The sequence below is a fragment of the Meleagris gallopavo genome, chromosome 17, assembly GCF_000146605.3.
Source record: "Meleagris gallopavo isolate NT-WF06-2002-E0010 breed Aviagen turkey brand Nicholas breeding stock chromosome 17, Turkey_5.1, whole genome shotgun sequence".
Classification (NCBI taxonomy): domain Eukaryota; kingdom Metazoa; phylum Chordata; class Aves; order Galliformes; family Phasianidae; genus Meleagris; species Meleagris gallopavo.
The window spans coordinates 7946703-7974351 of record NC_015027.2 but is presented as its reverse complement, the minus strand read 5'-3'; the positions used below and the strand labels follow the sequence as shown (position 1 = coordinate 7974351).

The 27649-nt window shown below is 37.6% G+C and overlaps 1 protein-coding gene across 5 annotated transcripts in view; it reads right to left on the bottom strand.

Annotated features, from left to right (window-relative positions):
• The window catches only part of CABIN1 (calcineurin binding protein 1), a 38755-nt gene extending 11613 nt beyond the window's left edge, over positions 1-27142 (bottom strand). Inside the window, exons 1-27 of one of the 5 annotated variants that reach the window (XM_019621101.2) lie at positions 27036-27142; positions 26509-26571; positions 25782-25874; positions 25521-25634; positions 25221-25355; positions 24788-24968; positions 24138-24267; positions 23613-23762; positions 22899-23191; positions 22402-22570; positions 21904-22040; positions 21309-21526; positions 20548-20626; positions 20102-20289; positions 19479-19628; positions 18533-18721; positions 17570-17806; positions 16674-16827; positions 16316-16431; positions 12598-12759; positions 11125-11331; positions 10623-10768; positions 9190-9451; positions 7442-7702; positions 6668-6819; positions 5968-6146; positions 1691-2888 (exon numbers count right to left, since the gene is read on the bottom strand). In XM_019621101.2, coding sequence (XP_019476646.1) covers positions 2845-2888; positions 5968-6146; positions 6668-6819; positions 7442-7702; positions 9190-9451; positions 10623-10768; positions 11125-11331; positions 12598-12759; positions 16316-16431; positions 16674-16827; positions 17570-17806; positions 18533-18721; positions 19479-19628; positions 20102-20289; positions 20548-20626; positions 21309-21526; positions 21904-22040; positions 22402-22570; positions 22899-23191; positions 23613-23762; positions 24138-24267; positions 24788-24968; positions 25221-25355; positions 25521-25634; positions 25782-25874; positions 26509-26523 — 4161 coding nt within the window. In that variant the 5' untranslated portion in view covers positions 26524-26571; positions 27036-27142 and the 3' untranslated portion in view covers positions 1691-2844. Of the gene's footprint in view, positions 1-1690; positions 2889-5967; positions 6147-6667; positions 6820-7441; positions 7703-9189; positions 9452-10622; positions 10769-11124; positions 11332-12597; positions 12760-16315; positions 16432-16673; positions 16828-17569; positions 17807-18532; positions 18722-19478; positions 19629-20101; positions 20290-20547; positions 20627-21308; positions 21527-21903; positions 22041-22401; positions 22571-22898; positions 23192-23612; positions 23763-24137; positions 24268-24787; positions 24969-25220; positions 25356-25520; positions 25635-25781; positions 25875-26508; positions 26572-27035 lie in introns of those variants that run through there. The other 4 variants (XM_031555991.1, XM_031555993.1, XM_031555992.1 and 1 more) reach the window with 4 other exon arrangements.
• Positions 27143-27649: the final 507 nt, after the last annotated feature.

The following is a 27649-nucleotide window of genomic DNA, read 5'->3' as shown; positions in this document are numbered from 1 at the left end:
GGTTATGACAGATGAAGCATTAGAATGTAATTCAAGAACTGCTAGAGCAGTAACAGATCACTAGGAGATTACACTAACCTCTCTGCATGAGAAGATGGACTATAATTCATATGATATATGATGTGATATTTCAAATATATGTACTGCAGGGAAGTTTTTCTCTAGAGGGAGTAACTAGGGGAGGATTGCCAAACACACAGAATTGCTCTCCTTAGTCACTGAGTGCAGCAGAAAAGGCAGTAGCTTTTAACTGCAGCAAGAAAGTTCCATGCTTTTTCTGAATCTCAAGTTTAACTGCTACTTACAGTTAAAAAAAGAGCATACAGAAGCAACAGAATTGCTGCAGGTTTTCAAGCACAGGTGGACAAAGAGCCATGGTTTGTCAGGTAATCATAGATGGGCTTTTATACAGTTTAAAAACAAAACAAAAGCTTTTATGGTAACCTCAGTGCCACAGTTCGTAATGCAGAACTCACTGCAGTGGCACAGAGTAGCATTGGAATAATAGCAATAATAAAAAAGTACTTTTCCTATAACAGGCTCAGAAATACAGGTGCTGTGTGTCCCTCAGATTATACGTATATTTACATTCATTGCTAAAAGCTGACTGTAGCTAAGAGAGATATTCACTAGTGTTATTCAACCTACGAGCCAAAGACCACTGCAGTGAAAGAATTACAGCACCACCTAGGCAGGATAAGACCCTTAAGATTACCAAGTCTAACATCAATCTGTGAGACATGAGAAGTAGTTGCTAATTCCCAGCTGGTGATATTTGTCCATTTGGAAGACAGCCATTAAGAAGAACATCGTAACTTTTTAATAATTATTGCTGTTATTAAGGAAAATTTAATGCAACTGCTGAAGTAAACCACCTGAAGAGGCAGACATGCACTTCTAATGACAAAGCTCTTACTGCTAAGTATGCCAGCTAGGTAAAATCAGCTCATGGTACAAACTGACATAATTTATTCTCAGGGGAGCTGAAGTACAGCTTTACCATGCCAATATAAATAAGGTACCCCATCTTGCCAATTAATTACTATGCAGCTTTGTAATTGTGTTGCCTGTCCTCCATTCCTTGAAACTTCTTTGAAATGAGAAGAGGCAGGGAGAGGACCTCTGAAGCATGTGGGGGAAGGCTTAGAAAGCCAATGGGGTGTAACTGACTTCTTCTGAATAATGTCTTACACATACTCAGCTATAACAAGAAGGAACCTGGAAACGTCAGAAACATTCAGCTACTCATCAAAAATCAGAAACAAGTGGCAGAGAAAGGTTTTTTTGAAAAGCTATGTAGGAGGGCTGTTCCAAAAGTAATGCCTCCTATTTTATGATGTTGGCTCACACAGTCAGAGGTGGACACTGGTGGTACAGCAGTAGAGGCTGAGCCTTCCCACCAATATCCCATTCCACTGCTGTGTGGCAGACGGCAGCAGAGGGGCAGTCTGATAGAATGGTGTCTGACATGGAAGCACGAATGAAGCAAAGGTATGAAATGAAATTCCTCCATGAGGAAAAACTGGCCCCTATTGACAAGCATTGACACTTGTGAACATTTATGGAGAGCCAGCAGTGGATGTGAGGGGTGGGTGGTACATTTCAGCTGTGCAGATTTTTACAAGCACGGCACGCAGGCTCTTCATCATCACTGGCAAAAATGCAGAGCTAACAGTGGTAACTATGCTGAAAAAAATGTTTTGTAGCTGAAAATTTGCTCTATCAGACAGTGTTATTGTACTCTTCGTATCTCTTATAATTTTCATGGAAATCAACAGGAGGCATTACTTTGGAGTGATCTATATATATAAGCTCAGTTTAAAGTAAAGAAAGTTTCTGCCACACAGCAAATGAATAAATGACTATGTATTAAATATATATATATATAAATAGGTATACATACTCTCATGCAAAAATAAAGTGGATTCTTCCAAGGCTGTAGACCTATAAATTCTCTCTCCCTGCCCACCTGACACCACAGCCCCCTCCTTCTTCTGTGTATGTATGAGCATTTTTCTCTATTGCTCTGTGGTCAGAAACATGATGCATCAGACCATTCTCATTCTTGAAACAGTTTCTACCATAACAGGAGACAACATCCAACTCTGCAAAGCCATTTGCACGCTACTGAAAGCAAAAGAATTGCAAAGATTTGCATAGGAGCAGGTTAATTTCGAGGACAACAAATCCCCTGAACATACAAAGGGAGTTCTCTTATAAAATGAATCAGATGAAAGTCACTGTACACTGACCACTGAATGTGTTTTGGTAACTTGCAGTCCTATATTACTGTTTTCAAATGTTTTCAATGCAGCAAAACCTCATCAGTGTTCTGTTCATTTGGTCAAATTCTTTGACAGTGCTGCACTAATCAGCATGAGGTTAAATTGGGGAAAAAGTAAAAATGGAGCATACTGCAATAAACTGGATCTGATTCATTATTCATGGAGTCCAGTGTGCAGTCCCCATGAACATCCAGTACCATGTACCAGAATAGGATATGCACTGCAGACCTGAAGCTTTCATTTCAAACTGTGGGAGAGATGGAATTTTCAAGAGTTAGATTTTAATGTTCCAAAGTGCAATGTGGACGTTCTTTTTATGCACAGAAATATCCCCTCCATCTTTGAAACTTATTCACTTTAACATGAGAGACAGCCTATGTGCAGGAAGTTTCTCAGAGATCACCTTCGTCTCATCAGGATGCTGATGCCCCTCATACAAGAAACTGCATCTTCATAACATTTGCAGAATTACAGGACCAACATACTATGAAGGGAGACTTCTCCCACAGCATGAAGCAAGTAGCCTTTCCCAGTGAGGTTATCATGCAGGATTTGCCAATTACTTAAAGCAAGCCGTGACAGGTAAAAGCAGGAAGAGAATGCCTGGGGAACAGAGATTTGTAAAAAGGTTAGAGGCAGCACGGGCAATATTGGTTGCAAAAGCAATCAGGCAAAGACAAACACAAAAAGGATGATTACATCTAACTACACACAACATACTACATGACATGGATGGAGACTTAAACAATAAGACAATTTTAACACTGCAGTAGCAATGAGTACTGAATACATCATCTGCATACCACAATAATTTGTAATTGAATATCAACACCACAACAGCATATTACAGCAAAAAAAAGACCACACAACAATCTCTAGCCTACGCTTGGAAACTTGCTTTCTCTGATTATTATTCTTATTATTTTTGCTTTGCTTTGCTTTCCTAACCAATTTTTATGATTAGCTCCCAATTTAGCAAAACTGATTGAAGGCTGTAGTGTGACTGGTTTTTAATGACTGCACAAATCCAGGTGATATAAGTATATCTATGAGCTTGTCTGTTCTGGTATATAATGCTGGCCATGTAGCTGTGTGAACGTGGGGATACCCCAGGCAATGAGAGCCTCGGCCCCCACTGTGTTCCTGATTCTTCTTGTTCCCCAGTTTGCTCTTGGAAAATTAAAAAAAAATAATAAAATTAAGTCTCAGGCTTCTAGTATCAAATGCAAGTATTCATTTTGGAGAGTTATAAAACAGCAACAGGCAGGGGTGACAACAGAAAAGACAGGATTAACAGCAGGAAGGAAAGAGAGTTCCTGAATGGAAAGACAGGAGAAGAGAAAGGAGGCTGCCTACTTTGCACACACAACAGCAGCTGGTCAGCCACTAAATACAAGCTGCAAATGGACAATACTTGTCTCCTTGAGGAGGATCTCTACTAGGAGCTGCCATGAGGAAAACAAAGTTCAGTTACTTCACAGGCTGTACTTACTTGTTCCTTTGTGGATAAGAATCTGTACAATGCTCTCATTCTGTTTGTCACATACGATCAACAGTATTGATACAAGAGATATTTACTTTTGCAAAAGTAAATAAGAGTATTGTAAAGCCTCAGAAAGAATACATATCTAGGCTGACTTCAGGTCAAACTATCCAGCCCGTGAACAGCAATATAGGCACTTTCAATTACTGTCAGAATGGTTAAGAAAAAAGTCTAAAGAGTAGTCAAATGATGGATAGTTTCTTGCTATTTTTAGGAACAGTACAATGGAAATACAGGCACCAGTTTTTTTCAGTGATGTGATTATATGTAAGCTGTCAAAAGCATTTTACTTCAGAAGTATGTATTTTAATGTAAGTAAAATGCAAATGAATGCAGAGAAGCACAATATATGTAACAATATAAAAGCAGGAGGCTTCCAAGCACCGCTCAGCCCGTTAGCTCTCCTTCCGTCTGCAGCAGCCCCAAGGCAATTATTTCAGTTTCCTGGAGCCCTTCAATGTGCTGTATCCAGAGTTTAGTTTTGCCAGCAACTTACAAAACACAATGAACGATGCAGTACTTCCCAATTCTACTTGTCATGAATGCACACTGCCTTCCTAAAGATCCCCTTAACTCTGCTTCTTTCAGTAGCTGACATTTTGAATTGCTGTGACAGCAGCAAAGCTAAGTCCTAGCAGCCCCAAGAACTGCTGTGCTAACAGGTGCAGATGTTCCTTAGCTTGCACCTTCAGGCTTTGCTAAGCAGCCAGCTTTGCCCCCATTGGGCAGTCAGTCTGCCAAAAGTCATAATACCTCACTGTGAGCAAATGTACTGACAAGTATAGGAAAATTCATCTAACTTATCTGTCTCCTGGGGACACTTCAAGTCTGCAGCACCTGAGCAGATGCAGTCTCCTTAGTCAGAACTGCTGCTTATAGGGAATATGGTTTAGAAAATACTGAAATATTTACTTCCTTCTGTTTTTGCTATTTCAAAAAGAGGCTAACTGACATAAAAGTCTGACCAGTACACCAACATATCACGTATGATATCAAAAGAGTCTGATTAATTAATCCAGGTTTAAATGTAAGCATGCATAAAATGAATATTTTGATATTCAATTCAGTGAAAGAAATGAAGGAAGTTCTGTCAGTTTCACCAAGAATTATCTGTTGGGGAAAAGAAATAAATTCATCTTGCAGAGTTTCCAGGTCCATGAACATTTGTTTCAAAACAATGCCAATGTAAGGTGTTTACAAATGACCGTTCTTCAGAAACTGACAGCAGGAGGCACCCCACCCTCCACAAATAAATTCATATCAAGCAGAACACCTCTCCAGGGCCCTACCACATTCTATCCACACTATGCTGTACACTTTAGATATTTTACTCCTTCTTGAGTGCTGATATTCATAGATTCAGATGGATATACAAATGACCAGAAGAATAGAATGAGAATAAAATTCCTAAGCCCAATAAAAATGTTAAATTACTTAAACAGTAATTTAATTTCTTCTGTATTCTACATGTCAGTAATGCTGACACCATCCTACCTTCTGCTGCTCTAAGACAATTATTATTATATCTTTATAACCTATAAAGATGAGCTACTAGCCAGTCACTGCAAATGATAAAAATCAAAAGATGAAGTCTACTGGATTGTCATGCAAATCACTTCGTGCTGATACACAATATATTCAAAATAGTTGCCATCTGCCTCCTTCAAAAAAGTAAAACACTGTTTCATACTGTTTTGGTTTGCTTTTTAGCAATTTGTTTTGTTTCAGCCACAGTTCAAATTTTCACCTGGTCAGTTCACACAGGCATTGAAAGAGCATTCAATCTTCTAAAGACTGAATCCACCTCTTTCCTAGTAAGCTCAGACACTTAGCTCTGCAGAAACAAGAAAGAAAAGATTAATGAAAACTCAGGCAGCTGCATTCTCCTTCTGTCAACAGTCCCATTTTGACTAATTGACAGGTGTTAATGGTGGCAGGTGACAACTTTGACTTCTGTATTTAAAGCTCTGACTGTACATTGATTCTATTTAAAGTACTGAATTTATAAAGCATCAATATTGCCCGTGATACCACAGACCCATCACCCTCCTTGAAATGAGCAGTTTGATCATTTCAGGTCAGACCCCCCATGATTAAAGCACCTCCCTGTGCTGCCAGTATTGAGAACAGGGACTGTACCGTCCGGCGTTGCCTGCTGACAGGGTTTTTTACATTTGACGTAATCGTGGTCAACTGGAGTGGCTGTGTAAGGTGGGGATGTCAGACCTGGACCAGAGGATGAGGGCAGGGAAGTCCCAGGGCCTGGCACTGTTCCAGCTGAAGAGTGAGAGTCTTCATCAACCATGCAAGCTTTTTCCCTGGGAGAGTAAGGAGGAGAAGAACTTGCATTAACATATCGGTAACACATACAGAGAAAGAAAACAGGCTACATCATGACATTTCCAATAAATTTATCAAATCTTACTAAAATTCCAACTAATGGAGTTTGATCATATGCTCCCTATCAGTGTTCAGCAGTAAAACATTTATCTTTTGGTTTTTAAGATGACAAAATATGAGGACTGAACTCTCTTAACCTTCAAAATAAAAGTGTTTGCTTTTGCAATTTTGATTGTTGATATGAAAATAAATAAAACGGTCGTTTCAAAACAGATCACAAGATCAAAGCTGTTCCATTTTATTCCATTCCCATCTACACTGCACCAATTACTGAGAAGACCTTCTGACTCTACACGGTGCCTGATATTGCACATATTAGAATTAAATTAAATCTATTCCTTTGGCTTGTCTGTATTTCATTCAGTTTCATTTTAATGGTTCATTATTCAGCAGTTTACAAGTATGCCTTTCAATGGTGTTCCTAGCAATTAGCACTCACTTTTCTGTAGCTTTTGGGGTGTTCTTTTCCTCACCCCTGGCAAAAGGTCCCTCAGAAGCTTCTTTCATGAAGCTAAGTAATATCTCCGCATCTACTCCAGAATCTGGCTTCCCCACAAGTTTCAAAATAGAAGCATGAAGTCGGAAGTACACCTAGAAAACACCCAAGTGCATTTAGTCATTAGAGAATGCATAGCTCTGTACATAACAAACAGACTGTAGCAACTGCAGGAAATAGTATATGAGGGTCAGCTTGTACGTTAACTTCTCTGAATAGACTGTGTCCTTGTTTGCTAATGACAGAATCTGAAAACTTGAAAATTTTAATAAATGCAACCTAAAGAATAAAACAGTGAAAGCAGACAAGGCTGAAGTCACCGCTGGGTATGATCCAGATGCCCTGTTTTTCCAGACACAAAGAAAAACAAAGGTGTTATCACCATCATTCCAATTCATGCATTAACTTATGCTCTCCCAGGTATGAGAAGCTTGTGAAACACTCACTTTGATTTTGATCAAACCTGACTAATGCACTGTGTGCAGCAAAGCAAAAACTGTCCAATATTGAGACTGTACATATAAGCTGTCTTTAAAACAGGAACAGCCTGAGAAACAGACTTCACTTTATTCTCTAAGTTAGTCTTGTAAACGTTGCCAGATGCAGGGCACCATTTATGCTCTGCATGCTTCATAATATAAATCAATAATAACTGGTACTTTGTTATTTATAAAGAACACTGCTTTCAAGTCTAGGTATTTTACTTTCTCCTTTTACCTCCAGTGCTTCCATGGCAAGTTCTGGTGGATTATGGTAGTGAATCTTCTTTGGATATCGGGCAGCCTCCTCGTGCAGGTAATGACCTGCCTGCTTGTAATGAAGCAGATAGACGACGGGAGGCTGTTTCTGTTTCTCAGCAATCTTTCCCAGCATATAGTGAATAAGCCACTCCTCTTCGTCGCCGTCCCCCTCGCAGCGAGATGCTGACGTAAAGCACAGCTTGGCTGTCTCCAACATGCTGTCTCGGCGTTCTTCCATCTGAGATGGAATGAAGCATTGAGAAATACATGAGTTCACTGTGGCTACAATGAAAAATGCTCAAAACACACTCCTGCTCAGAAAAGCGCAAAGATGAGGAACATTCTTTAAAGCATTTTCAACCTTTTGCGTACGAGAAACTCAATCCTGAAAAATATATATTCCTGGAAGGAAGATTATATTGTTCAAACTTAGCTTTTAATATAACAGAGCTTTTGTTAATTGAAAAAAGGACACTTTTTAATTCAAGTAGCGCTAAATAAACATTCTGATTTAATCCACAACTTCAGATGGTTGGTCTGCATTGTACTTTTTATCTGACAACATGAAATAAGCTCAGCACTATCCTGAAAATCTCTAGCAAGCTCCTTGTAGCCAAGAGGCCATGAGACAGTCAGAGCAAACCTTTAATAGAACAAAGACATAAAGCATAATACTTAATTTTCTGAGTAGTTTTGAAGCTTTTATGATGTTATTAACAAATAACCCTTATATGTATATATATGTACTGTTAGATGCCACTGCACACATAGTTATTGGGGAAAAAAAGCCAACCACAACACAACACTTGCCCCCCTTTAGCATATGTGCTTACATCACCTTTTTGGGCAGAGGGTCAAACACATATAAGCAGCTAGAAGGAGAGCAACTTTAATACAGTCACACATGCAGCTGAGATACAAGACCCATCACTCTGCTGTGAGTACACTGTCCTGGTAAATAAGTATGCTCCAGTGCCACTCTCTGTAGTTCAACCACTAGTAAGTTTCATAACACAACAGTAATTAACCCAGCAGCAGTGTTTCTTTTCCACTCTGTTCCCACATACTCTGAACTACATAATATTTGTGAGTCAGAATAATTAAATCAGAAATTTGGCTTACTGGTCCAAAAAGACAGACAAAACATTTCTCCTTGCAACTCCATCAAGGTCAGAAAGAGTGCCTTGCAATTGCTCATTACTAATGAATTCATAGCAACTTTTTCTATGAAAATGTATCAAGCTCCGTATTTTGATATTTCATGTGAGTAAGTAGCCCCAAAGCATAGAAAACAGATGGCTTTAGACACGAGAGATGACACATGAATGCAGACAGAGTAACTCCTGATCTTTTCACTACTTAAACACATATATGTTTCACCTATTCCTGGGAAAGTGGCATGACACTTACAGAAAGGTAAGGTAAACTTTTTAACTCACCTTTCGCAAAGGCTGTGTCTCTTAAAGACAATTCAAAGATTGGGCTCAAAATATTTTTATACAGAAAGAAAAACAAAACAACATCAAAAAACAGTAACCCCAAACTCTTTAAACAGTGCTTGATGCCAACTGCTTTTATGAATGCAAATTAGAATTTCCAATATTACTAACATTCAGTCTAGTAGGGAGCCACTACATGCAGCAGCACGTGAATATTTAAGTTACTGTGTCAGGAAAGACCATTTAAAAGATTTAGAAGTCCCCACTACACTAAGTCAAGTCTCACCTGCTGCACAACTTCAGGAGGGAGTTCTGATTTCCACTGCTTAAGCTGTCGAGATGCAAAAGAATGCAGGGCGTAAGAAATGGTGCCATATTCTATCCACAGGGAGAGATTAGAGCTGTCGATCTCGAGGGCTCGCTTGAAGCAATTCAAGACAGGAGTAGAATGCTTCCAGATTGGGCCATCACTTTTCAGTTCATTAGAGTTCAACTTGTCCTGAATACGACTTGCTCGAGCCAGAGCCATGCCTGCCCACGAATCAAACCTAGGCAAGCAAGAAAATAACGTATCAACAACCTCCCTCACACACACTACACTGAATGGCAAAGACATAGCAGTCAGCAGCCATTCAGACTTTTTGAGTCGTTGGGCTGAACTGTGAACAGCTTTTATCATCACAATTATTTCCAATGTAGATATCACAAAGAACAAATTCATATTGAGAAATTTCAATAATTAAGAAAGATTGCTTTCTGAAGTAAACATTCAGTAACCAGCCCTGCATTTATTATATTATTTACAACTGTCAGAATAGATTCCCTATCACATAACTTCAAATTAACACCTGAGGTTAATGGTTCTGGAATTTTTATTTTTTTCCACCACAATTCTAACATCAAAGGAATAATCACAACATTCTCACAATTTTGCTTATTAATTTCTTGCTAATTTGAAAGCTCATTTTTGGGTCAACAGACCTCAACAGAGACATTTCCAACAGAGGGGAATGGAAAGGGAACCATAATACAGAAATCTTTAGAAATAGTATCTAAAATGACCAGGGCAAAAGTAGTATGCTACCACACAAAGCATCTTATTCTGAACAACGAAAATTCACAGAATAAAGTCAAAATGCACTCTCATTTATTTGTGACATCTACAAAATTCCAGAGAAATATGTTGGATTTTTTGTTTTGTAATTTATCAAGTTTCAAGCTAAAGTTCTAGCAATCTCCTAACCAGTTCCCAGACCGAAGATTCAACACCATTAAACTATGTCTATTTCCCCTGTAGACTTCACATGTAAAATTGCTCTGTGCCCTCACCTTCCCTCCTGTCTCTGTTACCTGACTGAACTTAGAAACAGTCATCTTAAGTAATTTAAACTGGAGTTTTTGTCATTTAAATTGGTCTACAATGGGAACTGAAATGACAGCTAACATCCAATATGCAAGCCCTAAGATTTAATCAATTTTTAACATGAAATTGCTTAATCTTGGTGGTATTTCAGTAAGTTTGATGCTACTAAGAAACAGATTTAGTTTAAACAGCACCTAAATACCATACTTAAGCATGATAAATAAAAGAGGTCAACAGAGTGCAGGGTTGCTTGCTTTTAACACCTGAAACAAAAACAAAGTTTCATTTTTATGCTTTCCTAATACTGAAATAAATAAAAAGAATGAATATCATGTGTAGGATGCAACAATACCAACCTGTTTGGGCAAATGCAAATGTCATGCATGTAAAATTTGATGGCCTTGGACTGTTCTTTATTCTTGAAGTGGTAGTCTGCCAGAAGGTAATACAACTCAGTCACCACTGGTGGAGAATAGTCTGCACCATCTGGGAGAGATGGCGCCTGGAGATAATAAATTAATGATAAAGATTAATAAAATGTACATATTAAATGAGCTGAACTTTTGCTTCTTCCTTACAGTGAAAGTAGTCTTTCCATCACAGAATATGAAGGTGTTGAATATGAAAACAGTGAAAATATTCCACAGATTTACAGAGCACTTAGAACATGTCACATTGACTCCGTTTAACCAATATTAAATTTCAAGACCAGAAGCTTTGGAGGTGTCATTTCATTTAAATGCAATTATCTAAGGAAATCCAGTATTATTTAATAAATCATTCCCTTAACTATCTGAAAATCAACACAAAAATAACACTACAGTAATTTAATCTTGTTTTTATAGGAACTCATTATACCTTGCTGCATGTTCCTTCGATATAGGCAGACACAGTATCTAGGCTCAGCATAGGTTTGTCTGTCCGAGGAACAATAGTAGCAGTCTTCTTTAAAAGGTTGGCCAAGTCAGCAGAAACGGTGCTGGTTTTGTAACTGTCAAATTCTGGAAGAGTTTTAGGCTTAAAATATTCAAACATAAACAAGGCATCTTCCCACGTGAGATCCACCTGAAGAGGGAGGAGGAAAGAGGGGAAAAATTATCTCAAATTCCAAAATTATTGTCTACTAAAAGTGAGTTTATATGACTTTTCCAGTTACCAAACAGTACGTGTTACTCCAGAAGGACTCTAATTATGACACCCTGTGGCAGGGGGTTGGAACTAGCTATCTTTAAGGTTCCCTCCAGCCTAAACCATTCTATGATTCTATGATTAAACCTCTCAACAATTAAATCACTCCTAATACCTGGTACTCACAAATACAGCATTACTGCTTCACCAATTAAAGGACTAGCATTTATTTGCAACTTAGTGTATGCCACTGAAAAATAAAGTCACTCCACTTGTTTAGACAAACTATTATTTTTATTAATACAGTTCTCTCCTGTTAGACCAAGTTTTTACCTCTTATTGTTCAACTTATTCCTTAAATTTTGCTTTTGTACATGAAGCTGTACTGCTAAGAACTCCATTTTCTTTTTAACAACTTCAATGAGAACGTTTTCAAACAGAGATGTAAAAATGTAACTTTTATTTCTAATGTTATGCTCACTTACATTTGGTAACCATAAATTCATCTGGAGGTTTATAAGCAAAAAATCAGTGTTTCAGGCGGAGGACTGATATCTCAATTTTTCTGTCCCTTCTTTAAGATTATAACACTTTTCATGTGGCACTCAGTAGTTTTTCTTCTTTCAAATTCAACTGAATCTCACATATTTCTGATAAACAGCTAATAGATATTCAACCATCATGGTTCTGACAAAATAAGTTGTATTTTTAACGGTACCACTTTTCATAAACTGCAAGGTTGGCTGCTAAAGTTTTTCTTCTTATAAGCTGACATTTTCATTTTCCTCTCTACACTTCTCAACCTCAAACTTCTCCTTCTCTGTTGAAAACAGGAAAGGCATGGCTCAATAAAAATCAGTTTGTCAGTACTTTCGAAACAGCAAATTACTGTGAGACTACACTAGCATTTCATTTCAAACATGACTCTTTGTATTCAAAAAGTCTCCTACATTTTTTTTTTTTTTAAAGAAAAGTCTGTTTTCTACAACATGCAAATTACATAAGTTTTAAGAGGGGAAAGTAAAAATAATAATAAATTCATATAAACACCATACACACTATATACACACACACACACATATATACACAAACACAAAATAAAAATCTTTTTTGTAAGTACCTTGAGGTACATTAACACGAAGCAAGGCTGCATCTTCCAGCATCACAGAAAGTTTCACTGATATTAAGCAATACATAACTTACCTGCTGTACTGAATGTTCTTCTAGGTACCTTGCTTTGCTTTTTTTGCTAGGAAAACCATATAAACAATAAAAACATTGCTCCAAAGCTGTTTCCAGCTCTTCTTTGTATGGGTGAGTATCTTCAGAAGTGGATGCTGCAAGTTCTTTTTCTAGTACCTGCACCTACAACATCACAAATATCAATGAAAATGTCATCTAAGATCTGAAGCATGTATTAAGTTACCTGGTTGTCTGGAGTTATGTGCTGCAAACAGCCTAAGAAACTATCCATTTCTCCCAAACCACAATCAAATATTCCCCGTATTTCTACAATCTAGTCTCAAACAAGTAATTTAAGTGGCATTGTAACTGTGAGAAAAGTGCTTTCACTGTTTTCTACATTAATTCTTGAAGTCTATTTTCAGTCAAGAAAATTAGCTATCAAGAGATAGTTCAGTTTCCCACTACACATCAAGTTGCTTTGGTGAATATGAACACTACAGTTTGTCAGTGCTGTGAATAAGCCAGGCTACCACAAGGAGAAGGCTCCAATGCACAGACATCAGTGTCTTCTGCACCAAATTCTGCAGTCAAAAATTGAAAACGTAAGATGTCCCATCCATTTGCAATCCCTGGAAAATATCTTACTACTTCTATAGTACTTCTAGAAGAGGTTTTTTTGTATGGTTGGGTTTGGGGTTTTTTTGAGCCAAAACCCTGAGAAATAAGAGTAGTTTACATTAGAGCAAGGATAATTCTTAGAAGGCACTTCAATGAGATTGTGAGCATCAGCAGTCACCTTCAAGTCACAGCAGTCTCCTTATTTCCACTACTTTCCCTGTAAGGACTTGTGAGCAGCTTTTGAAATTTAAGAAAGCGTAGATAAGTTGACAGGAAGATGCAAAGCCCACAGGACACTGTAACAAAAGCCTGATACTCCTACTGCTGCAAACAAAATCACATCTAACACCCCTAACAGAATTATCACTTGAAGAGTGTTCAAAACAACCTCCTGCATTCTTATTTCCCTTTTAGCAATACCCCAGAATAATTTTTAGTAACAAAGGAATTAACTGTGTATTAATATATTTTCTTGCACATCTTCTTCACTTATATGTAATAAAATGTTTTTCAGCACATACAGAAGATGAATATCAGTTTATAAAACACATTTCTATTTAGCGTTCTTGAAGCTGCCACTCTCTTCAAATAATTTGTCCCATTCCATTTTTCCCTTTCTTTACCCTTCCAAAACCCTCTTGTTTCTGAAAGCTGAATATCTGTGCTAAATAATGCTATTTCATATTTTAGTTTAAAAAGCAGGCAGCTCTAAGACTGAAAAATGAAGATCTTATTCAGTGTACTTGATAACATTAGCGAAGATCCAATGGTAAATAAATTTGCAGCTCTCAATTATCTGTAGTTTGTCCAGGCTCACATGGCATGCATCAGATGGACCAGGCTGTGGATACAGGCACACCGTACAGACAATTTAGATTTAGCACTTTGGAGTGCTGCAGCTGCACAGCACTTAGGGCGAGCCTGAGTCTGGAAATAGGTTATCTATTTTCATGAAGCGCAGTGCCTGAGCTAAGAAGCCTGCTGGACCCAAAGGCAGATCTATGCACAGGCAGTCAGGTGTAACAGTATTATGCTCCAAATACCAGGAAGACTGAGTAGAGAGGGCTGCAGAGATAAGCTAATAGCACCACACTCAACCAGCCTCAGCTCCAACGGCGTTCATTAGCTCCAGCCCTGCCAGGGAGATGTGACTCTGCAGAACCCCTCAGGCTCTCCACACCACCCTTCCCAGCTGTCTAAATTATTGGCCTGGCCATGCTGCTGCTCAGACACAGAGGCAGATGGAGTCTGGCACTGAGCTGCAGTTAATAAGCTCCAGGGAGTGCCAAGAAGGGAAATGAAGAGATTCCCGAGTGGCTCTATGCAGAACTAATCACCATTTTCTTGTGGCTGAAGGTAATAACCCTCAATGAAGTTGAGCTGAATCTGTAAAGTGCCACTGAAATATCCCTGTAGAGCACTGCCCACTGAACACCACAGCACTGTATTACTTGGGTTCTGCCAACAGCCAGGGTAACCCAGGCTGTCAGTACTCTGGGCAGCAAAAAGCTGACTGCAATTCAATTTCTAAGGCAAGGGAAAAAGGAAATAGCAACATGTTTAGAAATATCCTACTTCAACCATGGGGAATTTCTCAAGGAATTATCTTGAAAAGGTTAACAGAGAGTGGGCAACTCCTTTCATCTAATAATGCTACTGCCCAGACACACACACTGCTGGAGCATATTAGATTTTATAACACACTCATCTGAACAACTGAGCAAAGAACAGCCTTGAGACACAGAGAGAAGGACTGAAGTAGTTCTTCATTATCATCTTTGTTCAATAGATCAGCTCTGTAAATATAAGCTGAAGTTATATTTAGCTCATAACACAAAAGCAACAGAAGTACTACCTGCTTCAGTCTGCAGTATAAAACCAAAGCAGGTACAATCAAAATACCCAAATTTAGCAACAGCAGAACAGTCACAAACATCACAGCTCCAGGACCAAATCCAGGTAACAGCACACAGTCTGTGAGGGATCAACAACATTCCAGATGCCTAACTGGGGACAGACCATGTCCTAGAAATCTTTACTCTAACAGTTTAGAAGAAATAAATAACTAAGTTTAACTGCAAAATTCAAAACTGAATTTTCATTTAAAGACTCTCTAAAATACCAGATAATATTTACCTATAATGGAAACCACGCAAACTTTAAGTAACACTTGGCAAATTCTGTTCTGTGAATTGAGCAGCTATACATCTAGTCCAAAACTTTTTAGAATCACTAAGATGAAAGTGGAATCCCATTAGATTACACGTTTGCAGATGTAACACCACAGTTTTTTCAGTTTGTGAATGATGTAGAGTGCTATCGGATTGCTTGTCATTCTTCTTTCTCCTTCAAATCCTAGGAGGAGAATAAAATAACAGTGCAAAAAGCAAAACAGGAGAAGTGGAAGATAGCAATTATTCTTCTCAGTGAGAAGACCAAAGAAGAATGGTAATTATGACAGAAAATAATCTGCTCAAGTTTATTTTCAGTTTTATACCAACAATCAAGAGTACATTCTTATTACTTGCCAGATTTTAGAGAATTGGCTTCCAAATGGATAATTAACTTTTTTTATTCTAACACCTAGGTATGCTGCCATTTTTCTTATGTGTGCTGTTCTTTGCTATTCTTTAACATAAAGTTCTCACAATTAAGACTTTTGAATATTGCTTCACTTACTGAACACAAGTGAGCATGATTCTTGACCTGCCTTTTTGTTAAGAAATCACACTGAAACATACTTCTACAAGACTAAGTACTCAGTATAATCACTTCGTGGTTCTCCAGGCATGGCAGACCATTTATAGCTTTCATTTAAGATGTTTGTATAGTACAAAAGTGGTTACCCAAAGCCAGCTCCTGTCTGACAAGAAGTCCTGTTTAGAAAGGATAAAAAGGAATGGGGTGTGGAAAAAGCAAACCTTCACTATTCAGACTTAGCTGACTCAAAAGCTGATCTACTTTGCAGAAGAAAAGTGGATCCAGAAGTGTATTTTAACATGAAGACATTACCCATGTAATAATATAACAAACTGTTTTGAGATGGGTGTTGGCCATATGAACTTCAGAGGGTTGTTTTTTTTTATTTTTTTCCATATTCTACAATGCTAACACTTACATAGAACTTGAGAAGAGCACCATCTGAGTTGCAGCACCAGGATCTTCTTCCCAAATACTCATGAGCAGTGTTCAGCAGCATAAGTGAAGAAGGTAGCATAGGAGTATCAGGATTCACTGGAAGAAAGAAGTTGGAAAATATTTTAGTAGTACAGAACTGAGTTAACTTCAAACACCCACTTCAACTGGTGCAAAAAAACAAAAGGTGCCTCTGGGATAAGAATGTCATATTTGCACATCCATCTACTCCCTTCAGTCAGCAGACAAGATGACAAACATAAGTAATGTTTATTTATATTCCATAGTAAGATGGAAAGAATTTCAGCTTCAACATGTAGAAGTGAATTTAAAAAAATTACCTCCTTCACCCTGGTTCTGCTGCTGCTGGCAGCAAAGGGATCGAAAAGCATCTTCTTCATGCTGGATGATCCTGTGTAGGATGATCCATGGAAGAACTGAGGAGACATACGGTTCTTTGGGTTCTTCCTGGACTGCCATGCTGCAGTCTATGATCTAAGAAAGAAACAGGTGTTACACTCTCAAAAAGATACACATTAAGAGTCAGGAGTGAATCTTTAATGAACAACCTGAAGCTAATAATGCATTCTATCCTATAGGAGTAATCCTCAATTAAGTTTCAGCTTCTCACAATGAATAGGGGTAAGAAGTCCAACAAGTAAAATCAGCTGGCATGGGAAAAGGTAGAATATAATTCCCCAACCATATTTCTCTTGCATAGCCATTTTCCAACCAGTTATCTCTCTTTAATAACACATTCAGACTTTTCACAGTGAATAAATGTACAGAAGAAAATACAACAACTGAAAAGCACAACAACTGCAAAAGACCAGTCAGAATCATTAGAAGACATGATATAGATAATTTAAGCAAGTAAGAATGACTAACCTGAACAAAGTTACAAAATGCACTCAGCCAGCTAAATTAGTCTTCACACTGTCATCATTACAGAGCACAAGAGTTTTGTTCCTTCGGTTATTTTACTACAATTCTTTAATTACTTCAGGCAGCTTTGTATTTGAAGATACCTACTGTTCCTGATTCTAGAACAGGTGCACTTAGTGCCTCTCTAACACACTGACTTGAAAATTAAAACAACAATGTTCCTCTTTCCCTCTGCACCAGCAAAACTGTAACCCAAAATCCCACTGTGAACAGGTGACAGTTCAGCCAGCAGCTGTAGTCATGTCTGAAGGTCAACACACAGTGACTCTTATCAAGTGCCACTTCAGGTTACCTGAATCAAGTTGGTTGTTAATCGAACGAGGCTTGATGTTACAGAAGATTCTTTCAGGATGCTGTTGTCTGATGATAATGAACTATCTATTCCTATGAGCAGCTGTGTTACTGTAGCAACCCACTCTTCTTTAGCAGAGGCTGCCGTCATATTCATCATCTGCTGACTTGCTTCATTCAAGGCAACTTCTGAGCATTCAAAGCATTGCTTGTAATCTTGCAGCTTGAGCAAAGAGTCCTAGAGAATGTAAATATGAAAAAAAATAAGGATAAAGGGTATATTCTTAAAAAAAATAAACTGAATACAGCAGAAGAAGGCTGTACACATTATACAGATAAGATAGTTTGTTACACTTAGTTGAAGTAAACACCTTTACATATGACATTAAAAGACAATAGGAGGTGTCCAGATCTTAGATGACAAATATACAAGTAGAATATAAATTTCAGAAATTGATTCAGGAACTGAATTTCTACTTGAGTAAGAGAGGCACGAAATACACATTTTCAAGAACGTGATACCTTATGGTTTAATAAATTCTAACCATATGCAGCTTATATTCTTGTGCTACCATTTAATTACTCCATAAATGTCAGAACAGCAACTACAAGACCAGTATTACAGCAACACCCTCCTGCTTCTCTATAGTCAAGTTTAGGTAAATGAGATTGCAAAGAGGCTGTCAGATTTGGCTCATTCCAGCTAAAACAGAGTCAGTCTTTCTTGTGATTATTTTTCCCCCCAGCAAAAAACCTGACTGCTCTAACCACTCCCACAGTTGAGGTAATTTGAACACATTTTCAATATTATATGGACTACAGATGCAGCTGTTATATTGGATCTATCTACCAACAGTTTGTCATTCATGCAGGACAGGTAAAACACTACACCATGAAATCATTCATATGCTAGGTAGTTTTTTTAAAGTTTTGGGTTCAGAATGGCTGTAAGTCACCAACAAACCTGTAGGAGAAGCAGCTGTGCCGGTCTCTCTGGTATGGATGTTACAAATTCCAGATGTTTGACTCTTCCACTAAAGCATAACGTTGGGCGAAGCAGATGCACCACTGCAGTATAATCCCCTGCCTCATACAGTCGCTGGATCTCTTCCAAAGACTGGCATCTCTCCAGAGATTTTAGGTTTTTATCAATCTGCAAACATCACACATGGCACAATCCAACCTCCATTTTGTCTTCACATACAAAGGTAGAGGCCTTTACCTAATGTTTTAGCTATAAAGCTGTGCAAACTCTACAGCTACATCCAGGAATGCAGACACCAGGAAGAAAACTCCTACTATGTAACACTTCAGCTGTTCCACATGCTTTTAATTATCATATAGTATGGAACTATTGTGTAATAATAAACTTTCTTGCCTCAAATCCCCAAATCACACTTCTGTGCAAGAATGTGTCCATCAGATGGACTTCAAAGCGAAGATGGCACAACCTAAGTTGGAGTTGATTCTCCAAAACAGCTACAGAAAGAATGGAAAATTAACATCCTTTTATTCAAATGTGTATGAAAATTACTAAGTGGAAAACACCAACTGCTGAAAAAAGAAACTCATATAGCCATCAGTGGAAGTTATGTTCACAGAACAGAAAATAAAACAGTGGTTGAATAATCTACCACTGCACATGCAGTGCCTCTAATAGAAAAGCCTTCTTATTCTGCATAAAAACAATCTTAAGTTGTACGAAACCAAGAGATCTGAAAGGCATCTTCTTGGAAAGGAGACAATGGCCATGACATCATCATTAAACCATGAACCTGTTCCTTTACTCTTAGGAGAATTCTAGGACAAAATTCTAGGTAAGCTTTCATCACAAAAGAGTTAATTCATAGATTGACCTTTAAGAATGAAAGGGGTGAAACGGAGCAATACTCCTGCAAATGAATTCTTACCTCTTCTAAAGAAACTACGGAATCAACATGCAGATTAGGTAATCGTATTATGATGTTGCTGTCATCACCAGCTTTACGCTGCATTGTAGTGGAGCTCTGCAGCATTTCAGTGCAAATATCATAGTTTTCAAGTGCCTGTTCCATGTCTCCCTACAGAAGTACAGTGGGGGAAAAAATAGTAACAAAAAGAGTTCTGTCTGCAAAATGGCTTTCCAAAGCATGTATGAAATGTTTAAATTCAGTGTAGGCATTGCCAGTGTGATTACTGCACATAAAAACAAATCCAAAAAAAGCAAACCAAAGCAAGCAAACCAAGTATATCTTATCAGTGACTTTTGTAATAGGTAAAACAAATCAGAGAAATAGAATTCAACTTGAATTTGAAGGATTAATTTGGATTAATTAAAATTCCATTTTTTAAGAATGCAAAAGAGTAATTAGTAGAAATAATTCTTCCATTCATACTGATCAAAACACTGAGTCAAGAAACATTCTTGTATTCCACAAAGCGCACGCTTTTAATCGTCTTAAACTGATTTAATCCTCACACTTAAAATGAGCTGGGAATAACATGACTTTTAATTGCTGAGAAAAGTTTTGTTAAAATCAAGAGTAGAACAAACCTGGAGCGCCAGAAAGCGAGCTTTCAGCCAATACACCCGAGTGACAAACTCCATCCAGCCTTCCTCAAATAAATCTCGCTGCGAGGACGCGAACGATAACTGTAGCAGGTCTCCCAAGAAATGAATTCCTGGCAAGTCAGAGCCAAACTTTCCATTCACAGAGACAGCAGGGCAATTTCGTGGAGAAACTGTAAATCAATTATGTTTTATCATAAAGTTACCAGCATCCCATGAGAAGAGTCCCACATACCAGTTATTTCAAAAGTACTGATCTATTCGAAGACAAATGATGCAGCAGTAATAAGCACCTTTCAGATGTGTGTATACAGAGAAAGATAGCTGTATATAGAAGAGACAGTTCCAAAAAAATCCAGTGAATTCCTGGAATAGTTTCTTAATTTACCTACAGTATTTTTAGAATATAGAAAGAAGCACCTGACTCTCACCTGTAGAGTTCTTCCCTTTTGCCAGCAGCCACTGATCTAATTGCAGTTCCATGCAGGAAAGGCTCATCAGCATCATATCCTGCAGAAAAAAGTGTGAAGTTGGGAAAGAAAAAAAAAAAAAAAGGAGAGAGAAAAATTAAAAATAGTCATCATTTCCATGACATTGAATATGCATTCTAGTCTTACTGGTTTATTTAACACTTGATGAATAAAGTTCAGGAGCAGACTAGAAAGCACCATGGGTATCTGTCAGGTAGTTATGAGCAGTGAAGAATATGCTATTTTCTGATTACATTCATAGGAAGAAGGGCTACAAATCCACCTGTAGAATTCATGAAAATTTTTAAAGGTCCAATAGAGCATGGTACCAGAAGAGTTCTCTGGAGTCTCAAAACCCCCAAATTCATTACATTTATTATAATTTACAGATCGAGTTTGAAATAAACTCAGGGATTAAAGGGAAAAGACAAGCATGAGGACAGTGATTTTAATGGTATAATTACAAAGTACTGACCTTTTAAATTTTACATAACAAGAAGTTATAAGACATATTTCAATTTGTTAAAAAAGGATGTACATACAAAAATACACAGATATACAATAGTACATACTAGATGTATAAAATTTTGACACCTCATACACAACAACACTGTGTGTGTGTGTGTTTAAACTAAAAAAACGAGCACAGTGTTCTGAATTTTGTTTTTCCATTTGCAACTAAGTAGAAACACTCGTGATATTAAAAAAAAAAAATACATTACCTTGATATGCTGATTACTTGAGTCCCTCAGTAATGGATTGGGGAGGCTCGTACTGTGCTTTCTCCAGCTAGTATAGATACTAAGCACAACCTCAGACAAGCCAGGAGGCCACTTCACCAGGAACTTCTGGCTGATGACCTTCAGATATCTCATCATCAGCTCCAAGATACCACCATTGTTCAGGTTATCCAGCAAGAATTCATGAACATCCTGCTTCTCTAGAAAGCAGATAAAAGCAAAGCTATGCATAACTAAGCTGTGAATTGAAATAAGTTATTTTTGACAGTGTTTTATGCACTAAGCTTACAAAAGGGCCACAGTATCATCCTGTGCTGCAGAGGCAGAATTAAGTTATTGGGCTCTAATATGTTAAAAAGGCAATTCCATGCAACACAGTGCTTGCATACAGCAATTAACCAGTCCCCAAGACTTCAAAATCACATTACTAATTGAGATACGAGTATAATTTTATTATGAATATATTGTTTTAATTTCACATTTGTATCTTTCTTCTATATATAAGACAGGGAAATACAGAAAAGCATACAAGACAGAATAACCAACAGTGAAAGAGAAGTTGTAATGAAATCTTTACCAGATTCCATGAATGTCGTAGAATCAAATGACATTCTATGAGGACCAACATGTTGGAAATTTTCTTCTTTGATCTCTGACTGCACCTCATAGTTATTGAAAGGGTCCTCCTCCTCCTCTGGATCTAATTTCCTTAATCTGTGTTGAAAGGGGGACAAAAACACTATACCAACAAAATCCTCATCCTTTCCTTCACTATTAAGTCAAATCTAAGCATGGCATGTTGTATATACTTTAGCAGTAAAAACACAGTAACTGAAGCACACTCACAGATTAAGTACTTGCAAATTCTGTTGAAACCAAGACTGCCTTGTTTGTTAATCCTGCACAATTTGACATCTGCATTGTCTTCTAACAGTTTCACCTTTCTAGAAGATTTCTCATTTTTAAATTAGTTTTCAACAGCTTTCATTAAAAGCAGTTTTACTGCATGTGTAAGATTGAAGGAGATGTGTCCTTCAAAAAATAATGTGGGAATAGCAGTTTTAAGGTCCCATACCTGGAGGGAAGGAATTTTACCAACAGTTCTTGAAAGTCAACCTTCTCTTCTTTTTTACACTTCGTGTTCCGGACTCTGGCAGATCTCCTTTTTGCTGTTTCACCACTATCTTCTGTAATTCTTCTTCGCTTCACCCCTTTCTTGGATTTATCTCCTGCAGATATATCACCTAAAAACAGAATTTAAAAGAAGAAAAAAGAAAAGAAAAAGATATTGACGTGTTAAATTATCAAACAAAAAGTGGGAAGTCTTTTTAGGAAAATAATAAATTTTAATAAAGATAAATAAAAAGATGATTTGTGTCTGCAACTATCTTATTCTACTGAAATACTGAAGATTGATCATTTTCCTTTTGAACATATCAAAATTTAAAAAAACACAACAACTGAATATAAACTGGCTGGAAACTTGCATAAAAAAAAAAGCTGGTCTGAAGCAAATAGACTTGCTGAAAATTCTGCAGTTGGAAAAAGATATTTAATCTTAAACTGAAGTACCTTGCTCACCTACAGTAGCTCCTGGTTCCAATGAATTCTGACTGTGGCTTGGAAAGTTGGGTGTCACGGGAGTATAAGCTAACACAGGTTCTGGCATTGTCACCACTGCAGTGGTGCTGACAGGAGTTGGCTGAATGACACTGACAGGAGTTGAGGTAGGAGAAAGAACCAAATGCTGAACAGGGTCTCGGTATTCTGAGAGATCAATTCTCTTTCCCAGACTGGGCCGAGGAGGATCACATGTTGTGAGGTGGTGATACATGGCAAGTAAAGCTTCTCCTAAACACTTCCATCTGCACATGGAAACACAACACTATAAAAATCAACCCTTTATGCCTTAATAAAGATGTACTTTAAATATCCTCATACCTTGCTGTAAATAAAGAACTACATTATGTTTAAAAGTTTCCATTATATCAACAGTAAAAAATGTATAAAATCCTAAACTTACTTTGAACTTCACAAACTAGTCTAAAACAAAAAATCTAATTATACAGCTGGAATGGCTACCAAATCATTCTTAAGATTTTTTAACATTAGTCTGAAATGTTAAACCAAAGACCAAAATTGATACGTTCACAATAAATCATAAACAGACCAAACAAAAAATGAAAATACAAAAGCATCTGGACAAAAAATAAACTTATACAACATAGCTGCCAGCATAAGTAGCTTCAGATAAACATGTTACGAACAGAAAACACAATGACATACGTGAAAAAGGGAATTGGCTGGATCAGCTTGAGGTCCGGTTCTCTCTCCTGCACCAGCAAAGCCTGTCTTTTCTTACGTAACTCCAGAGCTTCATCTATGATTCTTCCTGTTTCAGCTGTACTCACATTTACGTTATGGATAGACATGTCACTAGAAAGTATTAAGAAACAAAGACAAGGGTTTGTTTGCTTTTTTAAGGTCTTGAGAGATTTATATTTTTCTGTAGTGTAATATGAAGTGTTAAAACAAGCATTTAAAAAACCCAGTTTTGCAAACTTTACAGCACATTTATAGAAGTGTTTCAGCATCAGAAATAATTGCTCACTTAAAAATTGAAAAATAAATGGAGATTGTCCTACTCTGTTTTTCAAATAGTGAGAAATGAAAGGAAAACAGAAGGTGCTGTTTTCTTTCTTGAAAAGTGACTGATTTAAAAAAACAAAAAACAAAAAACCCCCTGAAGTGCTTGATTAGAAAAGAGAGTTGACACTCCAAATGCAGTATAGGCTATAAGATAACATTCACCATTTGAGGAACATCCTTAAGGAATCTTTGCGGAGGAGAGGCTGCTCCTCAAAGATCTTCTCCTTCAGAACCAATCCTTTGCTGTAGAGACAATCCTTCTCCAAGGCTTTGCAGATAAAGTACAAACATGCTGACAGAGAAATACAATTTGAATGGTCAATCACTACTTTCACCATGCACTACTTTCATATTATTAAATGTCCTCATTTCAGATTCCACTGCTGCGACAGGCAATGAATCCCAGCAGGCTTTTGCTCATAGGGGCAATTACATAAATAAAAGTAGGATCATTACAGTAGGGCAAACCCATAGGATTTAACAGACTCAACACTTCTGCCACCTTGCAACTTTTCTCCTAAACACCATTTGAATCAGTTAATTCACTGGACTTTACTCAACAGTAAAATGCTTAAATATTTTAACATCAAAAGCAGAGATCCAACACCAATATGCAGATTGATTCATAATTCTTGATAAATACTGCACTGGGCATTTATTTTTAGGGTAATTAGAACAGATACAAATCATCAAAAATTCATCATGAAGTAAAAATCTCCATCACACCCTAATCTACTATCATCTCATTATTATTTAATATGAAATTACACATTTATTGAGTTTTTTCTTTAAAGGTCTACAATTGTACTTACTTGGGTAGTCACTGAGTGTGTACAAAATAGTGATAAGGTTATCTAAACAAGGCCAGTGGTCAGGGTTACACCTGAGACCTTCTTCAAAAGCATGACGAGCCAAAGGCAAGCGGATGAGTTTTATTGCCACACGACCAATTTTATACCACAGGTTGACATCAGTGGAGTCTAGCATTACAGCCTAGAAAGCATAACAGACAATGTTATTCACATTTCAGACACGCCTATCTGCTTGTTTGCAGAGACTATGACTGCTTTAATTTTTAACTGAGACACGACTGGCTCAGGGACTGAATGGTGGCCATAAAATATCAGAAAGCACACAGTACTCAGACACACACACAGATGAGGTTTGCTGAAAAGTGTACATCTGGATTTTAGCAAATTGATGCAAACATTGAGGCTCCAGTATTTTCTTTCACTTGTGCTGTACCTCCAAATAAAACTCCATGGCTGTCTCTAGGTCATCCCGTTGTGCTGCCAGTTGTGCTAGGTTCTTATAGGTGGAATATTTTAACATCAAGCCTGGATGTTTCAGCCCTTCTTTCTCATCACCAGAAAGAACTGCCTGGAAATAGTAATATAAACATGAGAGTTAGGATAATTAGTTAAAAAAAAGCAGTAAACAACTTGCCAACTGAAAACAGCAACATTTTGAATTAGCCAGTAAAACACAAAGTAATACCAATGTAATAAAAAGTTTCTGGAGTTTCATTCCCCAAGGAGCACTGACCTCTCGCAGAAGACGGATCTCGAGCAGCTCATGGTAAGCTTTGGCAGACTCTTCGAAGCGGTCATGTTTCTGAAGGTCCAAGGCTTTGTGGTACAAAGCAAAAGCTTCTGCTTCCTGTAGTGTAAAGATTCAAAAGATAAGACAGTAACACAACTTTCTTAACAACAAAACAACACAGATGACCAAAAAGAGTCATCTGTAACAAAAGAGGACAAAATTCCCATCAATCACATCTATTAGGAGAATTCTGGATTTACTTACTTGTGCTTCCTTTGTCTGTGTCTTATGACTTTTGAAGGTACCTTCATAGTCATCCTCAATTGTGGAGCTTGCATTCAGTGCAGCGATTCGAATCTAGAATGGCAGTTGAGATGCCACAAGAACTGTTACTTTCATACAGAATCACAGAATGGCAGGGTTGGAAGGGACCTCAAGGATCACGAATCTCCAACTCCCCTGACACATGCAGGGCCACCAACCTCCCCATTTAATAGCAGACCAGGCTGCCCAGGGCCCCATCCAACCTGGCCTTGAACACCTCCAGGGATGGGGCATCCATAGCCTCTCTGGGCAGCCTGTTCCAGTACATTTCAGTTTATCTTGCAAACTGGATGTTTATTTATTTTAACTTGGCAAACGTGTGAACTGCATATTCCCATATTGTGAAGGTTCTACTTAATCTTAGAAGAGCTGCTGTGAATTTAGGCATCATTAACTGCTAATAAAAATATGGCAAAGCAGTTTTTTCCTCCCAGCTCAGCTAATACAACAGTGAGGACTCCAAGCATCTTGCAAGCAATACTTTCTCTAGAATGTGCACGTGCAATATGGTTGGTTTTCTCAAAATTTACTGTAAGACTACCAATAGCTGCTCCAGTATCACTTCAAAGCCAACATTCTGATGGTGCCAATTTATTCTTAGTCCTAGGAAGAGGAGAAATTTTCAATTCTATTCTACCAAAACATCTCAAACACTGTAAATCCTTACCATGTTCATAAACATTCACTGTCCTTCTCCAGGGTTAGGAGGGAGGGCTAAATGCAAACAGGTCTGGAAAGCAAACAGGATTAGAACATTTATTCTGACCATAAGAAAAGCATTCAGAAAAAAATATTTAATATTTTAATCAAATACCAATAAATTGTCTTATATCATCATTACTGTCAAGAGACAAGTTGGCTTACCACAGAGGAATTATATTAGAGTGAATATTTACTACCAGCTAACTTAGACTGATAACTGCAAAGCAAGTAAGCATTTTTCTCTTTAAGTCACTCACTGAACATTATTTAAAAAAAATAAAAATCAGATCTCTTTCAAGACAGGGAGTCTTTGTTTATTTTGCATATGGAGGCAACATATGAACAGAAATATCACCATATCTTTTTCCTAAAATATCAAACACCAGCAGTACTGGCAGAAAGTGCACATGCTTCCGATATCTAAATAAACAAAGCTGTACGACCCCAACTCAATTAGATATTTAAAGTGAGTGTTTTTAAAGTTCAACTTACAATCGCCTATCTCCATAAATGTGCTCAAGGCTTTTGCTGAATCCACATGGTCTCCTTCAAAGCTGTACAGGAAGTCAACAGGAGAAAGACTGTTAGCAGCAATTTACTTCCGTGGCTGCTGTGCCAAAGAGACTGCAAGCATAGAGAAGGCAGGGGAAACTTTAGCTTTGTTCTTTACTCAAGCACGAATCTTGGAACAGATACGGATAGATGGATCTAAGTTAATGTTGTAATTACTTGGAATTAAGTTCATAATTGTACAAAATACCAGCATAAAACAACATCAGTTAGGTGTAGTTATTACATGTGAGCACATCATAAAACGGTAAAAACATCCATTAAAGCCTCTTGACTTTAAAAATCACACCTCCCTTTTCCCTTAGTAGGCTGCAACGTGTGATGGCAGCTCCTGTGCCGATCATCTGTGAATCTATTGTGTGATTCTCTACTTCAAAACCAGAAACAAAGGGTGTGGTTTGGGCTTCCCCGGCTTTTTTTTTCTCCTTGTTGCTACACTTGGAATTATACGCTGCAAACATACTACTTTTTTTTTTTAAGTAAACACTTGGGGTTTGGTGCTTTAAATACGTATTGAATATTTAATTATTTTTTTT